The sequence below is a fragment of the Pecten maximus genome, chromosome 8 (genome assembly GCF_902652985.1).
Source record: "Pecten maximus chromosome 8, xPecMax1.1, whole genome shotgun sequence".
In the NCBI taxonomy this organism is placed as follows: domain Eukaryota; kingdom Metazoa; phylum Mollusca; class Bivalvia; order Pectinida; family Pectinidae; genus Pecten; species Pecten maximus.
The window spans coordinates 40,627,572-40,653,172 of NC_047022.1; the positions used below are offsets into that span (position 1 = coordinate 40,627,572).

General features: G+C 40.7%; 1 protein-coding gene across 1 annotated transcript in view; it reads left to right on the plus strand.

Annotated features, from left to right (window-relative positions):
* The window catches only part of LOC117333520 (small G protein signaling modulator 1-like), a gene marked incomplete in the record, with an annotated part of 119,687 nt that overhangs the window by 50,755 nt on the left and 43,331 nt on the right, over window positions 1-25,601 (plus strand). Inside the window, 2 exon segments of the mRNA XM_033892843.1 lie at window positions 19,109-19,240; window positions 19,563-19,630. Of these exon segments, the coding sequence (XP_033748734.1) occupies window positions 19,109-19,240; window positions 19,563-19,630 (200 nt within the window).

Sequence of the window (25,601 nt, forward strand, 5' to 3'; positions counted from 1 at the left end):
TGATACCTGAGTTTACAGTGGCTGTAATCACTGATACAGTGTACTGATAGTGATACCTGAGGTTACAGTGGCTGTAATCACTGATACAGTGTACTGGTAGTGATACCTGAGGTTACAGTGGCTGTAATCACTGATACAGTGTACTGATAGTGATACCTGAGGTTACAGTGGCTGTAATCACTGATACAGTGTACTGATAGTGATACCTGAGGTGACAGTGGCTGTAATCACTGATACAGTGTACTGATAGTGATACCTGAGGATACAGTGGCTGTAATCACTGATACAGAGTACAGTGATACCTGAGGTTACAGTGGCTGTAATCACTGATACAGTGTACTGATAGTGATACCTGAGGTTACAGTGGCTGTAATCACTGATGCAGTGTACTGTTAGTGATACCTGAGGTTACAGTGGCTGTAATCACTGATACAGTGTACTGATAGTGATACCTGAGGTTACAGTGGCTGTAATCACTGATGCAGTGTACTGTTAGTGATACCTGAGGTTACAGTGGCTGTAATCACTGATACAGTGTACTGATAGTGATACCTGAGGTGACAGTGGCTGTAATCACTGATACAGTGTACTGATAGTGATACCTGAGGATACAGTGGCTGTAATCACTGATACAGAGTACAGTGATACCTGATGTTACAGTGGCTGTAATCACTGATACAGTGTACTGATAGTGATACCTGAGGTTACAGTGGCTGTAATCACTGATACAGTGTACTGATAGTGATACCTGAGGATACAGTGACTGTAATCACTGATACAGTGTACTTTTATCAGGGATGCCTTGGGTTACCGCAGCTGTAATCTGTAGAAGACACAAACATGTATTTGCCCATATGATATTCTGCTGATCAATACTGGAGAGAGATAATCATATTATTTGCAGATTCAAGCCTACTATGACATTTCCGGACTTGGCTTCGGGGCCAGCTTTAAAGGACCAGTATATTATGTGTGTTGACCAATTTGTGAATAAAAAAAGCTAAATTTGGCAACACATTTTCATTGCAACAGGCTTGATCAGATGAGTGAATTCCCCGCCATACATTAAGTAACACTTTATCATACCTCCGCTGACACCAATATAGTTACAGAAACTTCCATATCAACTTATGCATGAGACATCTTAATCTATTGTAAAAATGGCACCATCCTTCATTGTTATTTTGGCTGGTAATCCAATGTATGTGCCTGTGTAACTGTGGACGCTATACAGTCTATAGTAGATAAGAGATTACAATCTATAACAAAACATGGACAGAATACTAGATAGCAGTGGTCAAAGTGTTGTGTATGGTAAATAATGTGGCCTGACTATAACATGAAAGCATGCAGCACTCTGTATAAGTAATTAATTGTGTTCAACAAAGCAACTTAATGACAATCAGAATAATGACCATATATGGTATCAATAGTGATATGTTGTAGACTCTTTTGTAGTGGATTGTCCTTGGGACTTGTACAACTAAAAAAGGTGACAACAACCTTCCTGACATGTGACAACAACCTTCCTGACATGTGACAACAGCCTTCCTGACATATATGACAACAACCTTCCTGACATATATGACAACAACCTTCCTCACATATGACAACAACCTTCCTGACATGTGACAACAACCTTCCTGACATGTGACAACAACCTTCCCTGACATATATGACAACAACCTTCCTGACATATGACAACAACCTTCCTGACATATGTGACAACAACCTTCCTGACATATATGACAACAACCTTCCTGACATGTGACAACAACCTTCCTGACATATATGACAACAACCTTCCTGACATGTGACAACAACCTTCCTGACATGTGACAACAACCTTCCTGACATGTGACAACAACCTTCCTGACATATATGACAACAACCTTCCTGACATATGACAACAACCTTCCTGACATGTGACAACAACCTTCCTGACATATATGACAACAACCTTCCTGACATGTGACAACAACCTTCCTGACATATATGACAACAACCTTCCTGACATATATGACAACAACCTTCCTGAGATGTGACAACAACCTTCCTCACATATATGACAACAACCTTCCTGAGATGTGACAACAACCTTCCTCACATATATGACAACAACCTTCCTGACATATGACAACAACCTTCCTGACATGTGACAACAACCTTCCTGACATATATGACAACAACCTTCCTGACATATATGACAACAACCTTCCTGACATATATGACAACAACCTTCCTGACATGTGACAACAACCTTCCTGACATGTGACAACAACCTTCCTGAGATGTGACAACAACCTTCCTGAGATGTGACAACAACCTTCCTCACATATATGACAACAACCTTCCTGAGATGTGACAACAACCTTCCTGAGATGTGACAACAACCTTCCTCACATATATGACAACAACCTTCCTGACATATGACAACAACCTTCCTGACATGTAACAACAACCTTCCTGACATGTGACAACAACCTTCCTGACATGTGACAACAACCTTCCTGACATGTGACAACAACCTTCCTGACATATATGACAACAACCTTCCTCACATATGTGACAACAACCTTCCTGAGATGTGACAACAACCTTCCTCACATATATGACAACAACCTTCCTGACATATGACAACAACCTTCCTGACATGTAACAACAACCTTCCTGACATGTGACAACAACCTTCCTGACATGTGACAACAACCTTCCTGACATGTGACAACAACCTTCCTGACATGTGACAACAACCTTCCTGACATGTGACAACAACCTTCCTGACATGTGACAACAACCTTCCTGACATATATGACAACAACCTTCCTCACATATGTGACAACAACCTTCCTGACATGTGACAACAACCTTCCTGACATGTGACAACAACCTTCCTCACATATGTGACAACAACCTTCCTGACATGTGACAACAACCTTCCTCACATATATGACAACAACCTTCCTGACATATATGACAACAACCTTCCTCACATATATGACAACAACCTTCCTGACATGTGACAACAACCTTCCTCACATATATGACAACAACCTTCCTGACAAATTAATTTGGCTACCAGCCGGCTATGCTATTAGACGTATGATGTGGGAACCCTTCAAACACTATATCATCATCGATTAGACAGTCCTGTTGGTCAGCAACATGGTATACCTGTCATTCACACTGATCAGTAACACCTGCTGAGGATAAAACAGGTTTTAACCCATGTCTAACTAACAATCTATTTATAGTTAGAGCAGGTCATATGGAGATTATGATGAACATTTTCAAGTTAGGTTTCTAATCTTTTCATCAGTTTGAAAAGCATGTCACAATGCCAAAAAAAATTGCTTCAGTGCAAACCCCCCTCCTCCCTTCCCCTAAAATTTACTCCAAATCATTGTTTGATATCCATGCATTCTTTGTCATTCCAATAAGAACCTAAATGGTCAGTCATACCTTGTCAATGGTGTATAACCTTGACCACTCTGTATAACATTGACCATTTTGTAGAACCGTCACCACTCTATATCATATTTTGTAGAACTGTCACCACTCTGTATAACATTTTGTAGAACCGTCACCACTCTTTATAACATTGGTCATGCTTGATAACCCTGGCCATGATGTATAACCTTAACTTTGATGTGAAATTTTGACTTTGAAGTGTAAATTTAACCTTGATGTATAACCTTGATAATGCTGTATAGCCTTGGCCTTGATGTAAATACTTGACCTTGCTTTATACTCTATAATCTTCCATTGATCATGCTGTATTAACATTTGACTTTACCCTATAACCCTGACCTTGCTGTATAGATTGGAGTATTAAAGGATGGCTTACATAGCCCACTCACTGGAGCCTTTAGCCACACCTTTAAAAGTTCCCAGGCCTTATTGCTGTGGTTTATGTTCATGTTTCATGTGTTTTATTGATGTTTTTGTCTGATTGGTGTTTGGCCAGGCATTCTACATGTCTTTTGGTCTACAATCAGACTGGGACACTGTATCTCCTAGGATGGTACAGCTTGTAGGGGATAAATGATTCAGACCTTACACTGTGTATGGCCTTCAGTATAAAAGGCAATTTGATTATAAGCGGGACAAAGTGGAGAAACAATGGAATTTGTCCAGAGCTGAAGGCTTTGCCAGATACTTTTACAAATTCAAATTGTGTCCTCAGTGTTCTGTATTTGAGAAAACATTGCTTTAAACACTTACTGGTAGTCTGTGCTGTACAAAATCCAAAGAAAAACTCTCTGAAATATTCAAAATAGATAGTTTCTCTCCTAACAGATCTTTGTACAGGGTCTGTCCTGTACAAAATTGAATCAAAACTGTCTGTTGGATTTTATAGATGAATATTTCCTTATCTGATACATAAACTTTTCTCAGGTCGCATATTGAATATTTTTAAGTATTGTTCTCGCTGATTATGGAGGTAAAGTCTGCATCAAGGGAATGTTTGTGATTAAAAAAGAGTTGTTGTTTACTGGTAGATTGGAAGATATATGTGTCATTCGATGTAGCTGGTTGGTGACGAGAAGAGTCTGAATGTCCAGACATTTTGATAGAGACTTGGTTAGTCATCACTGACACCAATTTTACTCGTGGAATAGCATCAAACCAACACATCTTTGTCTACCAGATAGCTCAAGATTAAAATCAGTCTTTTAACTTATATCTGAGCATATCATATAATGTCTGAAAGAAAACTAAGATTGATCTCGTTATATGTTTTACTTGTATTTTCTAGAAATATTATTGTGATATATAACATTGAAGCAAATAACATAGCATTCTATAAAATAATTATTACTGATATGTCGAAGATCATTATAGAATTTTTCGTTGCAATCCTGGACAGTATCAACAAGTGTTTATGTCAGTATAAGTAATGCCTTCTGTCTGAGTGAAGTACTGTTTCAGTGTACTAATAGTGGAGGTACATTGTATCTACTGGTGACTTGTTACACCTTCTGTCTGTCTGAGTGAAGTACTGTTTCAGTGTACTAATAGTGGAGGTACATTGTATCTACTGGTGACTTGTTACACCTTCTGTCTGTCTGAGTGAAGTACTGTTTCAGTGTAATAATAGTGGAGATATCTACTGGTGGCTTGTTACACCTTCTCTGTGTCTGAGTGAAGTACTGTTTCAGCGTACTGATAGTGGAGATATCTAATGGTGACTTGTTACACCTTCTGTCTGTCTGAGTGAAGTACTGTTTCAGTGTACTAATAGTGGAGGTATCTACTGGTGACTTGTTACACCTTCTGTCTGTCTGAGTGAAGTACTGTTTCAGTGTACTAATAGTGGAGTTATCTACTTGTGACTTGTTACACCTTCTGTCTGTCTGAGTGAAGTACTGTTTCAGTGTACTAATAGTGGAGTTATCTACTTGTGACTTGTTACACTTTCTCTGTGTCTGAGTGAAGTACTGTTTCAGTGTACTAATAGTGGAGGTATCTACTGGTGACTTGTAACACCTTCTGTCTGTCTGAGTGAAGTACTGTTTCAGTGTACTAATAGTGGAGATATCTACTGGTGACTTGTTACACCTTCTGTCTGTCTGAGTGAAGTACTGTTTCAGTGTACTAATAGTGGAGGTATCTACTGGTGGCTTGTTACACCTTCTGTCTGTCTGAGTGAAGTACTGTTTCAGTGTACTAATAGTGGAGATATCTACTGGTGGCTTGTTACATCTTCTGTCTGTCTGAGTGAAGTACTGTTTCAGTGTACTAATAGTGGAGGTATCTACTGGTGACTTGTTACACCTTCTGTCTGTCTGAGTGAAGTACTGTTTCAGTGTACTAATAGTGGAGGTATCTACTGGTGACTTGTTACACCTTCTGTCTGAGTGAAGTACTGTTTCAGTGTACTAATAGTGGAGATATCTACTGGTGACTTGTTACACCTTCTGTCTGTCTGAGTGAAGTACTGTTTCAGTGTACTAATAGTGGAGATATCTACTGGTGACTTGTTACACCTTCTGTCTGTCTGAGTGAAGTACTGTTTCAGTGTACTAATAGTGGAGATATCTACTGGTGACTTGTTACACCTTCTGTCTGTCTGAGTGAAGTACTGTTTCAGTGTACTAATAGTGGAGGTATCTACTGGTGGCTTGTTACACCTTCTGTCTGTCTGAGTGAAGTACTGTTTCAGTGTACTAATAGTGGAGGTATCTACTGGTGACTTGTTACACCTTCTGTCTGAGTGAAGTACTGTTTCAGTGTACTAATAGTGGAGGTATCTACTGGTGACTTGTTACACCTTCTGTCTGAGTGAAGTACTGTTTCAGTGTACTAATAGTGGAGATATCTAATGGTGACTTGTTACACCTTCTCTGTGTCTGAGTGAAGTACTGTTTCAGTGTACTAATAGTGGAGGTATCTACTGGTGACTTGTTACACCTTCTGTCTGTCTGAGTGAAGTACTGTTTCAGTGTACTAATAGTGAAGGTATCTACTGGTGACTTGTTACACCTTCTGTCTGTCTGAGTGAAGTACTGTTTCAGTGTACTAATAGTGGAGATATCTACTGGTGACTTGTTACACCTTCTGTCTGTCTGAGTGAAGTACTGTTTCAGTGTACTAATAGTGGAGATATCTACTGGTGGCTTGTTACACCTTCTGTCTGTCTGAGTGAAGTACTGTTTCAGTGTACTAATAGTGGAGTTATCTACTGGTGACTTGTTACACCTTCTGTCTGTCTGAGTGAAGTACTGTTTCAGTGTACTAATAGTGGAGGTATCTACTGGTGACTTGTTACACCTTCTCTGTGTCTGAGTGAAGTACTGTTTCAGTGTACTAATAGTGGAGATATCTACTGGTGACTTGTTACACCTGTCTGTCTGAGTGAAGTATTGTTTCAGTGTACTAATAGTGGAGATATCTACTGGTGACTTGTTACACCTTTTGTCTGTCTGAGTGAAGTACTGTTTCAGTGTACTAATAGTGGAGATATCTACTGGTGACTTGTTACACCTTCTGTCTGTCTGAGTGAAGTACTATTTCAGTGTACTAATAGTGGAGGTATCTACTGGTGACTTGTTACACCTTCTGTCTGAGTGAAGTACTGTTTCAGTGTACTAATAGTGGAGGTATCTACTGGTGATTTGTTACACCTTCTGTCTGAGTGAAGTATTATTTCAGTGTACTAATAATGGAGGTATCTACTGGTGACTTGTTACACCTTCTCTGTGTCTAAGTGAAGTACTGTTTCAGTGTACTAATAGTGGAGATATCCACTGGTGGCTCGTACACCTTCTGTCTGTCTGAGTGAAGTACTGTTTCAGTGTACTAATAGTGGAGGTATCTACTGGTGACTTGTTACACCTTCTGTCTGTCTGAGTGAAGTACTGTTTCAGTGTACTAATAGTGGAGATATCTACTGGTGACTTGTTACACCTTCTGTCTGTCTGAGTGAAGTACTGTTTCAGTGTACTAATAGTGGAGGTATCTACTGGTGACTTGTTACACCTTCTGTCTGTCTGAGTGAAGTACTGTTTCAGTGTACTAATAGTGGAGGTATCTACTGGTGACTTGTTACACCTTCTGTCTGTCTGAGTGAAGTATTATTTCAGTGTACTAATAATGGAGGTATCTACTGGTGACTTGTTACACCTTCTCTGTGTCTAAGTGAAGTACTGTTTCAGTGTACTAATAGTGGAGATATCCACTGGTGGCTCGTACACCTTCTGTCTGTCTGAGTGAAGTACTGTTTCAGTGTACTAATAGTGGATGTATCTACTGGTGACTTGTTACACCTTCTGTCTGTCTGAGTGAAGTACTGTTTCAGTGTACTAATAGTGGAGGTATCTACTGGTGGCTTGTTACACCTTCTGTCTGTCTGAGTGAAGTACTGTTTCAGTGTACTAATAGTGGAGATATCTACTGGTGACTTGTTACACCTTCTGTCTGTCTGTCTGAGTGAAGTACTGTTTCAGTGTACTAATAGTGGAGGTATCTACTGGTGGCTTGTTACACCTTCTGTCTGTCTGAGTGAAGTACTGTTTCAGTGTACTAATAGTGGAGGTATCTACTGGTGGCTTGTTACACCTTCTGTCTGTCTGAGTGAAGTACTGTTTCAGTGTACTAATAGTGGAGATATCTACTGGTGACTTGTTACACCTTCTGTCTGTCTGAGTGAAGTACTGTTTCAGTGTACTAATAGTGGGGGTATCTACTGGTGACTTGTTACACCTTCTGTCTGTCTGAGTGAAGTACTGTTTCAGTGTACTAATAGTGGAGGTATCTACTGGTGACTTGTTACACCTTCTGTCTGTCTGAGTGAAGTACTGTTTCAGTGTACTAATAGTGGAGGTATCTACTGGTGACTTGTTACACCTTCTTTCTGTCTGAGTGAAGTACTGTTTCAGTGTACTAAAACGGAATGTCCCTTGATTTGATTTGCACTGGAGAATTTTTGGATTTTACAAAATAACCTGTCAGACTCATCTCTCTCTGATTCTCCCTGGCGATATCCATTTAATCCAGTAAAACAGAAGGATTTTTTTTCAGATCCGTGCTTTATAAACACAGAAAGGGACACCTTTACACTGTTGAAACTCATTGATCAGCTTTATTGATTCTGGAAGGTTTTATCAGGTCACCCAAGATAAAGTCTCATGTGACTTAATCTATTGATCACCTTTTATCGCGTCGTCAGTCCGTAAAGAATTTGCACTTTTGACTTCTCTGAAACCCCAGGAACAATTTCAATGAAATTTTGCAGAAACCTATGGCCAATTCCATAATTGTGAGTTATATGGTCCCCACTCCTATCGGCCTGAGGGCAGGGCAAAAAGTGGTCTAATTGACCATAATTTCAAAAATTTTCCCAAGACCCAGATATCATAGAATCAATTACTCTTCATAGATGGAAAGGTATTAAAGTGCTTTACCAAAATTGTGAATTTCATGACCCTGAGGTCTCATTGCAAGTCGTCTACACCACATACAGTTTGATGGCTGTCACCTGTGGTGTGGGGTAAACAAGCACCTCCCTTCTCCGACCACTGTCTAAGACTACTGTCCAAGGGACTGATAGACAGTGGCTTCCCAAGTTAGCAATGCTGCCAGGGAAATGGGGCATACAAGATCACGATGAGGAATCGGGTATCATTGCTACCCAGACCTTTTAGGGAGTCATTTTGTGGGCCCACCCGCTGAAATCGGGCTCTGGAACAGCTATCTGACCCTGACGGGGACCTTTTAGGGAGTCATTTTGTGGGCCCACCCGCTGAAATCGGGCTCTGGAACAGCTATCTGACCCTCACTGGTTGGGACCTCTAGGGATAGTCATTTAGTGGGCCCACCCACTGAAATCAGGCTGTGGAACAGCTATCTGACCCTGGGGTCTCATGTGACCCAAAGGGGCTGATGGTTCAGTCTAGTATTTTATAACCATATAAGCAAGTTTTTACAGACATAATTTCTGTTCTATCAGTTAAAACAATAAACATGAAAAGAATGGTTACTGAAAGGTTTATAAGGTGAATACACAGGGGCTCAAGAAATAGAAAACAACTTCATTTAACTTCAAAGGGCTCTGTCTGGTAGAGCCGACTATCATTTCACCATACAATATTTGTCAATCATGATGGATTTTCTATTTAGATGACCCTGAAGTTGTGATATGTTATCATTATATATGTTTATAAACAAGGCATTAAATGAGGAAGCGAAGCAGAAAGAAAACAACCAAATGAAGATTATTATATACCGCAGTCGTGGCTGATTTAGAGTGAAATGATTGTGCACCTTCCGAAAACAAGAAACACTGTATAAAGAAAGAAGAAACTTTTAGATGCAATTTCTTACTCTTAAGTAATTATATAAAGTGTTCTTGATCATTAACACTGATACATATGTAATATCGTGAATTTGAATTTTGATAAAAACAACTTCTCCTGATCATGTAATTCAGATATGGATATAGATGCATTTATTTTGCCAGTGTCTTTATTTACTTTAACTTTAAACAGGAGATACAAATCAAATAAACAAACATGTCTCAAGTTATATTGACTAGAAGTTGTTTCAACTAAGTTTTTACCTAATCATTGAAAACAAACAGCAAAAACAATTCAAATAGTTATATGAAAATGCCACTTTCTGGTGAGACCACCCTGATTAATTTGTACAAGGAATGTAACTTTGTAATGTTTTACGTTTCAGACCACATTTTCGGTATCACAATAATTATGAGGAAAGTTATAGAAGGATACAATGTTTTGAAAAAATATATAAATCAAGATTGTTAAGTCTCTTCAAATGAAGTTGAACTTATCCTCCATTGGACCTCAAACACTTTAAACAATATGTTAAAATTGTTTGATGCCCCGGCCATGAAATGTCCACCCTGTCCCGTCCTGTTGTGTCCCATCCCATCCCATCCCATCCCGTCTCAATGCAATATAACTAGCTAATCTCTGGAACTGCTGATGCGATCCTCACCAAACTGTGTTTCTGGGTGTCTAGTGGCAGCGGGGATATTTATGACATTTTTCTATTTTACAACAGCTGCTCACCCTCACCTTGTTCTTGAAATAGCCAGTATAATTGTTATTGGTAGATGTGTATGAGGACAGTATAACTGTTATTGGTAGATGTGTATGAGGACAGTATAATTGTTATTGGTAGATGTGTATAAGGACAGTATAACTGTTATTGGTAGATGTGTATGAGTACAGTATAACTGTTATTGGTAGATGTGTATGAGGACAGTATAATTGTTATTGGTAGATGTGTATGAGGCCAGTATAATTGTTATTGGTAGATGTGTATGAGGCCAGTATAACTGTTATTGGTAGATGTGTATAAGGACAGTATAATTGTTATTGGTAGATGTGTATGAGGACAGTATAACTGTTATTGGTAGATGTGTGTAAGGACAGTATAATTGTTATTGGTAGATGTGTATGAGGCCAGTATAACTGTTATTGGTAGATGTGTATAAGGACAGTATAACTGTTATTGGTAGATGTGTATGAGTGACCTGAGCTACCTTTCAGTCCTCCTGTTTAAGCCTTTGGTAAAGCCCCCTATACTAAATGATCTCCGACCTCACTTCACCGTATGTTCCCTAGAGGACAGGCTTGGACCAGATAGGAGGGATATAAAACCAAGGAAGCTGAGCTGACAGATAGAGAGCTATGGAGAGCAATTTTTAGTCCTGTAGGCCTACAGGGACATACATCATTAGGAAGATAATTGGCTTGTGACCTGAACATTTCCCTTGTGAAGCTGGTGGCAACCATTAAAGGTTTCATTGTCGAAGTGATTTGGCTTCCTTATGTATGAGATGTAAGCTGATCAACACCCTTTATTGATGACTTAAGAGTACATACACCATCTAAACTTGTACTTCTCTGTATAGGGCCGGAGTACATACACCATCTAAACTTGTACTTCTCTATATAGGGCCGCAGTACATACACCATCTAAACTTGTACTTCTCTGTATAGGGCCGGAGTTCATACACCATCTAAACTTGTACTTCTCTGTATAGGGCCGGAGTACATACACCATCTAAACTTGTACTTCTCTATATAGGGCCAGAGTACATACACCATCTAAACTTGTACTTCTCTGTATAGGGCCGGAGTACATACACCATTTAAACTTGTACTTCTCTGTATAGGGCCGGAGTACATACACCATCTAATATATAAACTTGTACTTCTCTGTATAGGGCCAGAGTACATACACTATCTAAACTTGTACTTCTCTGTATAGGGCCGGAGTACATACACCATCTAAACTTGTACTTCTCTGTATAGGGCCGAAGTACATACACCATGACGTAAACTTGTACTACTCTGTATAGGGCCGGAGTACATACACCATCTAAACTTGTACTTCTCTGTATAGGGCCGGAGTACATACACCATCTAAACTTGTACTTCTCTGTATAGGGCCGGAGTGCATACACTATGTAAACTTGTACTTCTCTGTATAGGGCCGGAGTACATACACCATGACGAGTACATACACCATGACGTAAACTTGTACTACTGTGTATAGGGCTGGAGTATATACACCATCTAAACTTGTACTTCTCTGTATAGGGCCGGAGTACATACACTATCTAAACTTGTACTACTCTGTATAGGACCAGAGTACATACACTATCTAAACTTGTACTTCTCTGTATAGGGCCGGAGTGCATACACCATCTAAACTTGTACTTCTCTGTATAGGGCCGGAGTACATACACCATCTAAACATCCGTCACTTGTTGGGGAACCTCTATATATCTACACTGTCATCAGTGTTATCATACTGTTTAAACAGTTTTAGAAACCCATACTTATTGTAAAACAGATTGACTATATGTTACCATTGTTTTGGGGGGTCGCGGTGGCTGAGTAGTTAAAGTGACTATATGTTTCCATTGTTTTGGGGGTCGCGGTGGCTGAGTAGTTAAAGTGACTATATGTTACCATTGTTTTGGGGGGTCGCGGTGGCTGAGTAGTTAAAGTGACTATATGTTACCATTGTTTTGGGGGGTCGCGGTGGCTGAGTAGTTAAAGTAACTATATGTTACCATTGTTTTGGGGGGTCGCGGTGGCTGAGTAGTTAAAGTGACTATATGTTACCATTGTTTTGGGGGGGTCGCGGTGGCCGAGTGGTTAAAGTGACTATATGTTTCCATTGTTTTGGGGGGTCGCGGTGTCCGAGTGGTTAAAGTGACTATATGTTACCATTGTTTTGGGGGGTCGCGGTGTCCGAGTGGTTAAAGTGACTATATGTTACCATTGTTTTTGGGGGTCGCGGTGTCCGAGTGGTTAAAGTGACTATATGTTTCCATTGTTTTTGAGGGTCGCGGTGGCCGAGTGGTTAAAGTGACTATATGTTACCATTGTTTTTGAGGGTCGCGGTGTCCGAGTGGTTAAAGTGACTATATGTTACCATTGTTTTTGGGGGTCGCGGTGTCTGAGTAGTTAAAGTGACTATATGTTTCCATTGCTTTTGAGGGTCGCGGTGGCCGAGTGGTTAAAGTGACTATATGTTACCATTGTTTTGGGGGGTCGCGGTGTCCGAGTGGTTAAAGTGACTATATGTTACCATTGTTTTTGAGGGTCGCGGTGTCCGAGTGGTTAAAGTGACTATATGTTACCATTGTTTTTGGGGGTCGCGGTGTCTGAGTAGTTAAAGTGACTATATGTTTCCATTGCTTTTGAGGGTCGCGGTGGCCGAGTGGTTAAAGTGACTATATGTTACCATTGTTTTGGGGGGTCGCGGTGTCCGAGTGGTTAAAGTGACTATATGTTACCATTGTTTTTGGGGGGTCGCGGTGTCCGAGTGGTTAAAGTGACTATATGTTACCGTTGTTTTTGAGGGTCGCGGTGTCCGAGTGGTTAAAGTGACTATATGTTACCATTGTTTTGGGGGGTCGCGGTGGCCGAGTGGTTAAAGTGACTATATGTTACCATTGTTTTGGGGGTCGCGGTGGCCGAGTGGTTAAAGTGACTATATGTTACCATTGTTTTGGGGGTCGCGGTGGCCGAGTGGTTAAAGTGACTATATGTTACCATTGTTTTGGGGGGTCGCGGTGGCCGAGTGGTTAAAGTGACTATATGTTACCATTGTTTTGGGGGGTCGCGGTGTCCGAGTGGTTAAAGTGACTATATGTTACCATTGTTTTTTGGGGTCGCGGTGTCCGAGTGGTTAAAGTGACTATATGTTACCATTGTTTGGGGGGTCGCGGTGTCCGAGTGGTTAAAGTGACTATATGTTTCCATTGTTTTGGGGGGGTCGCGGTGTCCGAGTGGTTAAAGTGACTATATGTTACCATTGTTTTGGGGGGTCGCGGTGTCCGAGTAGTTAAAGTGACTATATGTTTCCATTGCTTTTGAGGGTCGCGGTGTCCGAGTGGTTAAAGTGACTATATGTTACCATTGTTTTTGGGGGTCGCGGTGTCTGAGTAGTTAAAGTGACTATATGTTTCCATTGCTTTTGAGGGTCGCGGTGGCCGAGTGGTTAAAGTGACTATATGTTACCATTGTTTTGGGGGGTCGCGGTGTCCGAGTGGTTAAAGTGACTATATGTTACCATTGTTTTTGAGGGTCGCGGTGTCCGAGTGGTTAAAGTGACTATATGTTACCATTGTTTTTGGGGGTCGCGGTGTCTGAGTAGTTAAAGTGACTATATGTTTCCATTGCTTTTGAGGGTCGCGGTGGCCGAGTGGTTAAAGTGACTATATGTTACCATTGTTTTGGGGGGGTCGCGGTGTCCGAGTGGTTAAAGTGACTATATGTTACCATTGTTTTTGGGGGGTCGCGGTGTCCGAGTGGTTAAAGTGACTATATGTTACCGTTGTTTTTGAGGGTCGCGGTGTCCGAGTGGTTAAAGTGACTATATGTTACCATTGTTTTGGGGGGTCGCGGTGGCCGAGTGGTTAAAGTGACTATATGTTACCATTGTTTTGGGGGTCGCGGTGGCCGAGTGGTTAAAGTGACTATATGTTACCATTGTTTTGGGGGTCGCGGTGGCCGAGTGGTTAAAGTGACTATATGTTACCATTGTTTTGGGGGTCGCGGTGGCCGAGTGGTTAAAGTGACTATATGTTACCATTGTTTTGGGGGGTCGCGGTGTCCGAGTGGTTAAAGTGACTATATGTTACCATTGTTTTTTGGGGTCGCGGTGTCCGAGTGGTTAAAGTGACTATATGTTACCATTGTTTGGGGGGTCGCGGTGTCCGAGTGGTTAAAGTGACTATATGTTTCCATTGTTTTGGGGGGTCGCGGTGTCCGAGTGGTTAAAGTGACTATATGTTACCATTGTTTTGGGGGGTCGCGGTGTCCGAGTGGTTAAAGTGACTATATGTTTCCGTTGTTTTGAGGGGTCGCGGTGGCCGAGTGGTTAAAGTGACTATATGTTACCATTGTTTTGGGGGGTCGCGGTGGCTGAGTGGTTAAAGTGACTATATGTTACCATTGTTTTGGGGGGTCGCGGTGGCTGAGTGGTTAAAGTGACTATATGTTACCATTGTTTTGGGGGGTCGCGGTGGCCGAGTGGTTAAAGTGACTATATGTTACCATTGTTTTGAGGGTCGCGGTGGCTGAGTAGTTAAAGTGACTATATGTTTCCATTGTTTTGGGGGGTCGCGGTGGCTGAGTGGTTAAAGTGACTATATGTTACCATTGTTTTTGGGGGTCGCGGTGGCCGAGTGGTTAAAGTGTGCTGACACTTTATCACTAGCCCTAGGCCTACACCTCTGGGTTGCGAGTTCAAAACCTAAGGGGGTGGGGGTTGGGTGTAATGGGTAACATGTTGGGTATTTAGAGTACAGTAGAGCAGAGGACTGACCAGCTAAATGTCAGGTTGCAGGCACACTACTCACTTTCCTTTTACATAGCTATTAAACCAAACATAGGGCATCTTGTCAGATTTTAATAGAACCAAACATAGGGCATCTTGTCAGATTTAAATGGCCGCAATTCCTTACATATACATACGGGTAATCTCTGAAGGACGAAGCAGAAATTGCTTTTTCTGTTTTCTGCCATATGGAGAAGATTTGATCATTAATTGTTAAAGCTCCCAATAGCAGTTTGACATTGAAGATTATTTGGGCTCCTGATGGAAATCTTGGCCCTGCTGACATTTGTCTGTAATATAGACAAAAGCTGCCTTCCCTCTAACACCCCATTCTGACACTGTCAGGTTCAATCTCACAGATGACCACAAGCATGAGAAAAAGGCTCAACCAGGCTCAAGGCTGTGGAGCCTGTCTCCCCCGATATTCCATAGTGAGCCCACATTTCCATTGATCTGGACAAGTTTAACACATCCAGCGGGTGACAGTAGCACAGAGAATAGTTTTCTGTCCTCCCTGTGTATACTAGGTTTTGTTTCTGGTACACAGGCAGGAAATTTGCATGATGAGTTATGTTAAGATGTCAGACTTTGGAACATCAAACAACTCAGTCTTGAATCTGAATGTGAATGTATATATCCTTACATTTCTAATGCCATGCATGCATGTGATGAATTAAGAAAACCCCAAGGAAGAAATCTCTGTGATGGAGGCTAATGGGCTTCGCATAACTTTATTTCGTCAATACCAAGATAGATAAAGTGTTACCATATTTTATATACATCCAAAACTGTGGTGAATAATCTTTCTACAGCAATGAACTACAATTATTACATAAACAAATCAATGGAGTCTAATCATTACACCCCCATCCCAATACTGAAGAATGATTTGATATTATTGGACATTTTACATAGAATTCAGGACTGAGTATAAAACTGTTTTATGACACAGGGGCCTGATACCAACTAATAAATCAAGGAGAGGTGGCATGCATGTTAAACAAGAGTAAACACCACACTTCAGTTGTAATCGACCCATTACATTGACGTCTTCTCCATTACAAACATCCCTGTGGATATTGGTTGTATCTCCAGTTCTTAAATAATCTTTCGTTGCTTTAAAAGTACAAAAATAAGGAGTTTTGAAGATGTAGTGCTGATAGTTCATCATACTCTCTTCCTCTCCTTCATGTCAAATGATTAAATCGACATTAATCAACACTGACAGTCATTGCTCTGCAATACAGCAGACTTAGTGTTAAAATTGTTTAAAGTGGATCCTCATATTTAAAAAAAGTACAATGTTTTATGGCTGAGCCTCTGTTCTTTGAATATAGTGGAGAGTTTTATGGCAAAGCATCTCCCATTGAAAACATGGGGAGCTGGGTTTGGTATTGTACAGAGCCTGTGGCCACTTTGAAAAAGTGGGGAACTCCTTATTTAAAGGTTCAGGATGGGGAGGTGTAAATGTATTTAGTATTGAGTGAAAGGAAAAAGTGGGGAACTCCTTCCAATTTAAAAGTTCAAGGTCAACAGGGGAGGTGTAAATGTATTTAGAGTGAAAGGGAATACCATGGTTCAGATATAGAACTGGATTTTCCTGCAGAATGGTTAATACCTCCTGTCATCGACCACTATTGTGTAAATGTCCTCCATTCTTGGTTGTCAAGTGTCTCGCTAGGCTGTTAACCACTGCAGAATCGTAATTTGGTGATGTTTTCACCTTAATGATATTGTAAGAGAGCAAGTAGTTCATTCTTGGTCATTACCAGGATTTTGTTTCACATATCAGGACATTCTCTAAAAACTAAATGTCAATTTCACATTTCAAAATTAAACATTCTATAAAGCCTAAAGGTCATTGTTTTACATTTCAAAACATTCCCTAAAACCTGAAGGTCAGTGTTTCAAATTTCAAAACATTCCATAAAACCTGAAGGTCGGCTAGTGTTTCAAATTTCAAAACATTCTCTAAAACCTAAAGGTCAGTGTTTCAAATTTCAGAACATTCCCTAAAACCTAAAGGTCAGTGTTTCAAATTTCAAAACATTCCCTAAAACCTGAAGGTCAGTGTTTCAAATTTCAAAACATTCCATAAAACCTGAAGGTCGGCTAGTGTTTCAAATTTCAAAACATTCTCTAAAACCTTAAGGTCAGTGTTTCAAATTTCAGAACATTCCCTAAAACCTAAAGGTCAGTGTTTGAAATTTCAAAACATTCCCTAAAACCTGAAGGTCAGTGTTTCAAATTTCAAAACATTCCATAAAACCTGAAGGTCGGCTAGTGTTTCAAATTTCAAAACATTCTCTAAAACCTAAAGGTCAGTGTTTCAAATTTCAGAACATTCTCTAAAACCTAAAGGTCAGTGTTTCAAATTTCAAAACATTCCCTAAAACCTAAAGGTCAGTGTTTCAAATTTCAAAACATTCCCTAAAACCTGGAACTCTGAGTTTACTTCCAAGTTTTCATTTAGCTCACTTGTTACCGTACATTGTTATTGTCATGTCATTAGTTAATTATCACTGTTCGAGGAATTATCTGTCTGAGAAAAAACCTGTGACAATTTATATAATTAAGTTCTAATACTGTTAGTTTATCTCAGTCTATGACAATTATCGGTACTAAAGCTAGCCTTGTGACGTCACCTTGATCTCAGTCAATGACAATTATCGGTACTAAAGCTGGCCTTGTGACGTCACCATGAACCCTTGGGCCAGCTTACTTTCACCTACATCTAAGTAAACAAGAATGGTATTGTCATCAGGGTTTTGTACCTTGGCGTTTCTGCTTTGGATTATTTTGTGTAAAATGATTCGTACGTATCGGCTAATGCATTGTAGCTGACACAGATAACATATTTACATCCACTATTGAGTAATTTATCCAGCAATGTGTTTAGAGACCATGGAGTCACCATGAGACATCAGTATTGTGTTATCACATGTAGCTTCTTCCTGAAATAATCAAATTGCTTGTATCTCTCTTTGCGTGTAATATATTGCTCCCCAATTAGTGCATTTTACAATATGAGCTATAGATACATATCTGTATATCTAATAGAATTAAGGTTCCCTCTTCACGTAGATTTACATAGGTAGTCACTGTAATTATGTAATTTAAATATCTATACAATGTATTCAAGATTTATATCTATAATATATACTTTACATAGGTAGTCACTGTAATTATGTAATTTAAATATCTATACAATGTATTCAAGATTTATATCTATAATATATACTTTACATACTTTAGGTAGTCACTGTAATTATGTAATTTGAATATCTATACAATGTATTTAAGATTTATATCTATAATATAGAATTTACATAGGTAGCCACTGTAATTAAGTAATTTGAATATCTATACAATGTATTTAAGATTTATATCTATAATATAGAATTTACACAGCTTCCAGATGGAGTTTACAAAGATACATTATGTAATTATAAAAATCATCTAGACCATATGTATAAAGATGAATGGCACGAGTTAAACAGTAACACAGATCAATGTATAAATTGATCTGTTATAGCTTTTGGAGTCTCTGTGACTCTGTCCATATCATGTATACATTTCTATTGAAATTCCAATATTTTTGGTGTGAACCATTCAGGAAATATTATCTTGTGGTTAATTTAGAAAGTGTAGTAGAGCTTTGGTAAATGACATTAATTGTCCTAAAAAAACAATTGCGTCAAATTCTTGAATGTTTTACTTTGCCATTATCAAAAGTTAGGACACAAGTATTGATTTTAAAATGTTGTAAATGTTACAGAAAAAGTGTGGACAGTAACAAGAACCAGACAAAGAAGTCATCACAGTACCATCCAAGGTACCTCTGGATCCGACTCGCCATCTTTGAGAAACAACTGGCAAAAATCCTCGACTATCTGGTACAGAATAACAGGTAAATGATTACCTAATTTAAACAACAAGGTGGCCAGTGTAGACCCAACTTTATTGATCGAGGTGTATAATATTTTGTCAGATTTTAATTGTTGAATCTAGTGTAGGTATATATATGTTCATACTTCATCATTATGACTCACATATTATAGGAATAAGAATACAGATTCATTTAGGGCCTTCATAAATTCTGAATCAGAATATTAATTTTTTTTTATGGACAGATATATACAAGTTTTTGTTTATCGGTTATATAATTAAATCGGAGTAGTCTGAAGTTGATATCCACCCTGAATTAGCATGGATGATTTGTGTATTAACAGTAAATACTATGAAGAGGAAGCCCTTATATCAGATCCAGTGGACGGACCAATATTTGCATCATTACTGGGTATGCTTTTACATGCTTATTTATCTTGTATGGAACAAAATATAATGGGAGTATATCAGAGACCCGTGTATATGTATGGGAGTATATCAGAGACCCGTGTATATGTACGGGAGTATATCAGAGACCGGTGTATATGTACGGGAGTATATCAGACCCGTGTATATGTACGGGAGTATATCAGACCCGTGTATATGTACGGGAGTATATCAGACCCGTGTATATGTACGGGAGTATATCAGAGACCCGTGTATATGTACGGGAGTATATCAGACCCGTGTATATGTACGGGAGTATATCAGAGACCCGTGTATATGTACGGGAGTATATCAGAGACCCGTGTATATGTACGGGAGTATATCACAGACCTGTGTATATGTACGGGAGTATATCAGACCCGTGTATATGTACGGGAGTATATCAGACCCGTGTATATGTACGGGAGTATATCAGAGACCCGTGTATATGTACGGGAGTATATCAGAGACCCGTGTATATGTACGGGAGTATATCAGAGACCGGTGTATATGTACGGGAGTATATCAGAGACCGGTGTATATGTACGGGAGTATATCAGACCCGTGTATATGTACGGGAGTATATCAGAGACCCGTGTATATGTACGGGAGTATATCAGAGACCGGTGTATATGTACGGGAGTATATCAGAGACCCGTGTATATGTACGGGAGTATATCAGAGACCCGTGTATATGTACGGGAGTATATCAGAGACCCGTATATGTGTACGGGAGTATATCAGAGACCCGTGTATATGTACGGGAGTATATCAGAGACCCGTATATGTGTACGGGAGTATATCAGAGACCGGTGTATATGTACGGGAGTATATCAGAGACCCGTGTATATGTACGGGAGTATATCAGAGACCCGTGTATATGTACGGGAGTATATCAGAGACCCGTATATATGTACGGGAGTATATCAGACCCGTGTATATGTACGGGAGTATATCAGAGACCCGTGTATATGTACGGGAGTATATCAGACCCGTGTATATGTACGGGAGTATATCAGAGACCCGTGTATATGTACGGGAGTATATCAGACCCGTGTATATGTACGGGAGTATATCAGAGACCCGTGTATATGTACGGGAGTATATCAGAGACCCGTGTATATGTACGGGAGTATATCACAGACCTGTGTATATGTACGGGAGTATATCAGACCCGTGTATATGTACGGGAGTATATCAGACCCGTGTATATGTACGGGAGTATATCAGAGACCCGTGTATATGTACGGGAGTATATCAGAGACCCGTGTATATGTACGGGAGTATATCAGAGACCGGTGTATATGTACGGGAGTATATCAGAGACCGGTGTATATGTACGGGAGTATATCAGACCCGTGTATATGTACGGGAGTATATCAGAGACCCGTGTATATGTACGGGAGTATATCAGAGACCGGTGTATATGTACGGGAGTATATCAGAGACCGGTGTATATGTACGGGAGTATATCAGAGACCCGTATATGTGTACGGGAGTATATCAGAGACCCGTGTATATGTACGGGAGTATATCAGAGACCCGTGTATATGTACGGGAGTATATCAGACCTGTGTATATGTACGGGAGTATATCACAGACCCGTGTATATGTAAGGGAGTATATCAGACCTGTGTATATGTACGGGAGTATATCAGAGACCCGTGTATATGTACGGGAGTATATCAGACCCGTGTATATGTACGGGAGTATATCAGAGACCCGTATATATGTACGGGAGTATATCAGAGACCCGTGTATATGTACGAGAGTATATCAGAGACCCGTATATGTGTACGGGAGTATATCAGAGACCCGTGTATATGTACGGGAGTATATCAGACCCGTGTATGTGTACGGGAGTATATCAGACCTGTGTATATGTACGGGAGTATATCAGACCCGTGTATATGTACGGGAGTATATCAGACCCGTGTATATGTACGGGAGTATATCAGACCCGTGTATATGTACGGGAGTATATCAGAGACCCGTGTATATGTACGGGAGTATATCAGACCCGTGTATATGTACGGGAGTATATCAGACCTGTGTATATGTACGGGAGTATATCAGACCTGTGTATATGTACGGGAGTATATCAGACCCGTGTATATGTACGGGAGTATATCAGACCCGTGTATATGTACGGGAGTATATCAGACCTGTGTATATGTACGGGAGTATATCAGACCCGTGTATATGTACGGGAGTATATCAGACCCGTGTATATGTACGGGAGTATATCAGACCCGTGTATATGTACGGGAGTTTATCAGAGACCCGTGTATATGTACGGGAGTATATCAGACCCGTGTATATGTACGGGAGTATATCAGACCCGTGTATATGTACGGGAGTATATCAGACCCGTGTATATGTACGGGAGTATATCAGACCCGTGTATATGTACGGGAGTATATCAGACCCGTGTATATGTACGGGAGTATATCAGACCCGTGTATATGTACGGGAGTATATCAGAGACCCGTGTATATGTACGGGAGTATATCAGACCCGTGTATATGTACGGGAGTATATCAGACCCGTGTATATGTACGGGAGTATATCAGACCCGTGTATATGTACGGGAGTATATCAGAGACCCGTGTATGTGTACGGGAGTATATCAGAGACCGGTGTATATGTACGGGAGTATATCAGAGACCCGTGTATATGTACGGGAGTATATCAGAGACCCGTGTATATGTACGGGAGTATATCAGAGACCCGTATATATGTACGGGAGTATATCAGACCCGTGTATATGTACGGGAGTATATCAGAGACCCGTGTATATGTACGGGAGTATATCAGACCCGTGTATATGTACGGGAGTATATCAGAGACCCGTGTATATGTACGGGAGTATATCAGACCCGTGTATATGTACGGGAGTATATCAGAGACCCGTGTATATGTACGGGAGTATATCAGACCCGTGTATATGTACGGGAGTATATCAGAGACCGGTGTATATGTACGGGAGTATATCAGACCCGTGTATATGTACGGGAGTATATCAGACCCGTGTATATGTACGGGAGTATATCAGACCCGTGTATATGTACGGGAGTATATCAGAGACCCGTGTATATGTACGGGAGTATATCAGACCCGTGTATATGTACGGGAGTATATCAGAGACCCGTGTATATGTACGGGAGTATATCAGAGACCCGTGTATATGTACGGGAGTATATCAGACCCGTGTATATGTACGGGAGTATATCAGACCCGTGTATATGTACGGGAGTATATCAGACCCGTGTATATGTACGGGAGTATATCAGAGACCCGTGTATATGTACGGGAGTATATCAGAGACCCGTGTATATGTACGGGAGTATATCAGAGACCGGTGTATATGTACGGGAGTATATCAGACCCGTGTATATGTACGGGAGTATATCAGAGACCCGTGTATATGTACGGGAGTATATCAGAGACCGGTGTATATGTACGGGAGTATATCAGAGACCGGTGTATATGTACGGGAGTATATCAGAGACCCGTATATGTGTACGGGAGTATATCAGAGACCCGTGTATATGTACGGGAGTATATCAGAGACCCGTGTATATGTACGTGAGTATATCAGAGACCCGTGTATATGTACGGGAGTATATCAGAGACCCATGTATATGTACGGGAGTATATCAGACCCATGTATATGTACGGGAGTATATCAGAGACCGGTGTATATGTAAGGGAGTATATCAGACCTGTGTATATGTACGGGAGTATATCACAGACCCGTGTATATGTAAGGGAGTATATCAGACCTGTGTATATGTACGGGAGTATATCAGAGACCCGTGTATATGTACGGGAGTATATCAGACCCGTGTATATGTACGGGAGTATATCAGAGACCCGTATATGTGTACGGGAGTATATCAGAGACCCGTGTATATGTACGGGAGTATATCAGAGACCCGTATATGTGTACGGGAGTATATCAGAGACCGGTGTATATGTACGGGAGTATATCAGAGACCCGTGTATATGTACGGGAGTATATCAGAGACCCGTGTATATGTACGGGAGTATATCAGAGACCCGTATATATGTACGGGAGTATATCAGACCCGTGTATATGTACGGGAGTATATCAGAGACCCGTGTATATGTACGGGAGTATATCAGACCCGTGTATATGTACGGGAGTATATCAGAGACCCGTGTATATGTACGGGAGTATATCAGAGACCCGTGTATATGTACGGGAGTATATCAGACCCGTGTATATGTACGGGAGTATATCAGAGACCCATGTATATGTACGGGAGTATATCACAGACCCGTGTATATGTACGGGAGTATATCAGAGACCCGTGTATATGTACGGGAGTATATCAGACAGACCTGTGTATATGTACGGGAGTATATCAGAGACCTGTGTATATGTACGGGAGTATATCAGAGACCCGTGTATATGTACGGGAGTATATCAGACCCGTGTATATGTACGGGAGTATATCAGAGACCCGTGTATATGTACGGGAGTATATCAGAGACCCGTGTATATGTACGGGAGTATATCAGAGACCTGTGTATATGTACGGGAGTATATCAGACCCGTGTATATGTACGGGAGTATATCAGAGACCGGTGTATATGTACGGGAGTATATCAGAGACCCATGTATATGTACGGGAGTATATATCAGAGACCGGTGTATATGTACGGGAGTATATCAGAGACCCATGTATATGTACGGGAGTATATCAGACCCGTGTATATGTACGGGAGTATATCAGACCTGTGTATATGTACGGGAGTATATCAGAGACCCGTGTATATGTACGGGAGTATATCAGGGACCCGTGTATATGTACGGGAGTATATCAGAGACCCATGTATATGTACGGGAGTATATCAGAGACCCGTGTATATGTACGGGAGTATATCAGAGACCCGTGTATATATACGGGAGTATATCAGAGACCGGTGTATATGTACGGGAGTATATCAGAGACCCGTGTATATGTACGGGAGTATATCAGACCCGTGTATATGTACGGGAGTATATCAGACCCGTGTATATGTACGGGAGTATATCAGAGACCCGTGTATATGTATGGGAGTATATCAGAGACCCGTGTATGTGTACGGGAGTATATCAGACCCGTGTATATCTACGGGAGTATATCAGAGACCGGTGTATATGTACGGGAGTATATCAGACCCGTGTATATGTACGGGAGTATATCAGAGACCCGTGTATATGTACGGGAGTATATCAGACCCGTGTATATGTACGGGAGTATATCAGAGACCTGTGTATATGTACGGGAGTATATCAGAGACCCGTGTATATGTACGGGAGTATATCAGAGACCCGTGTATATGTACGGGAGTATATCAGAGACCGGTGTATATGTACGGGAGTATATCAGAGACCCGTGTATATGTACGGGAGTATATCAGAGACCCGTGTATATGTACGGGAGTATATCAGAGACCGGTGTATATGTACGGGAGTATATCAGAGACCCGTGTATATGTACGGGAGTATATCAGACCCGTGTATATGTACGGGAGTATATCAGACCCGTGTATATGTACGGGAGTATATCAGAGACCCGTGTATATGTATGGGAGTATATCAGAGACCCGTGTATGTGTACGGGAGTATATCAGACCCGTGTATATCTACGGGAGTATATCAGAGACCGGTGTATATGTACGGGAGTATATCAGACCCGTGTATATGTACGGGAGTATATCAGAGACCCGTGTATATGTACGGGAGTATATCAGACCCGTGTATATGTACGGGAGTATATCAGAGACCTGTGTATATGTACGGGAGTATATCAGAGACCCGTGTATATGTACGGGAGTATATCAGAGACCCGTGTATATGTACGGGAGTATATCAGAGACCGGTGTATATGTACGGGAGTATATCAGAGACCCGTGTATATGTACGGGAGTATATCAGAGACCGG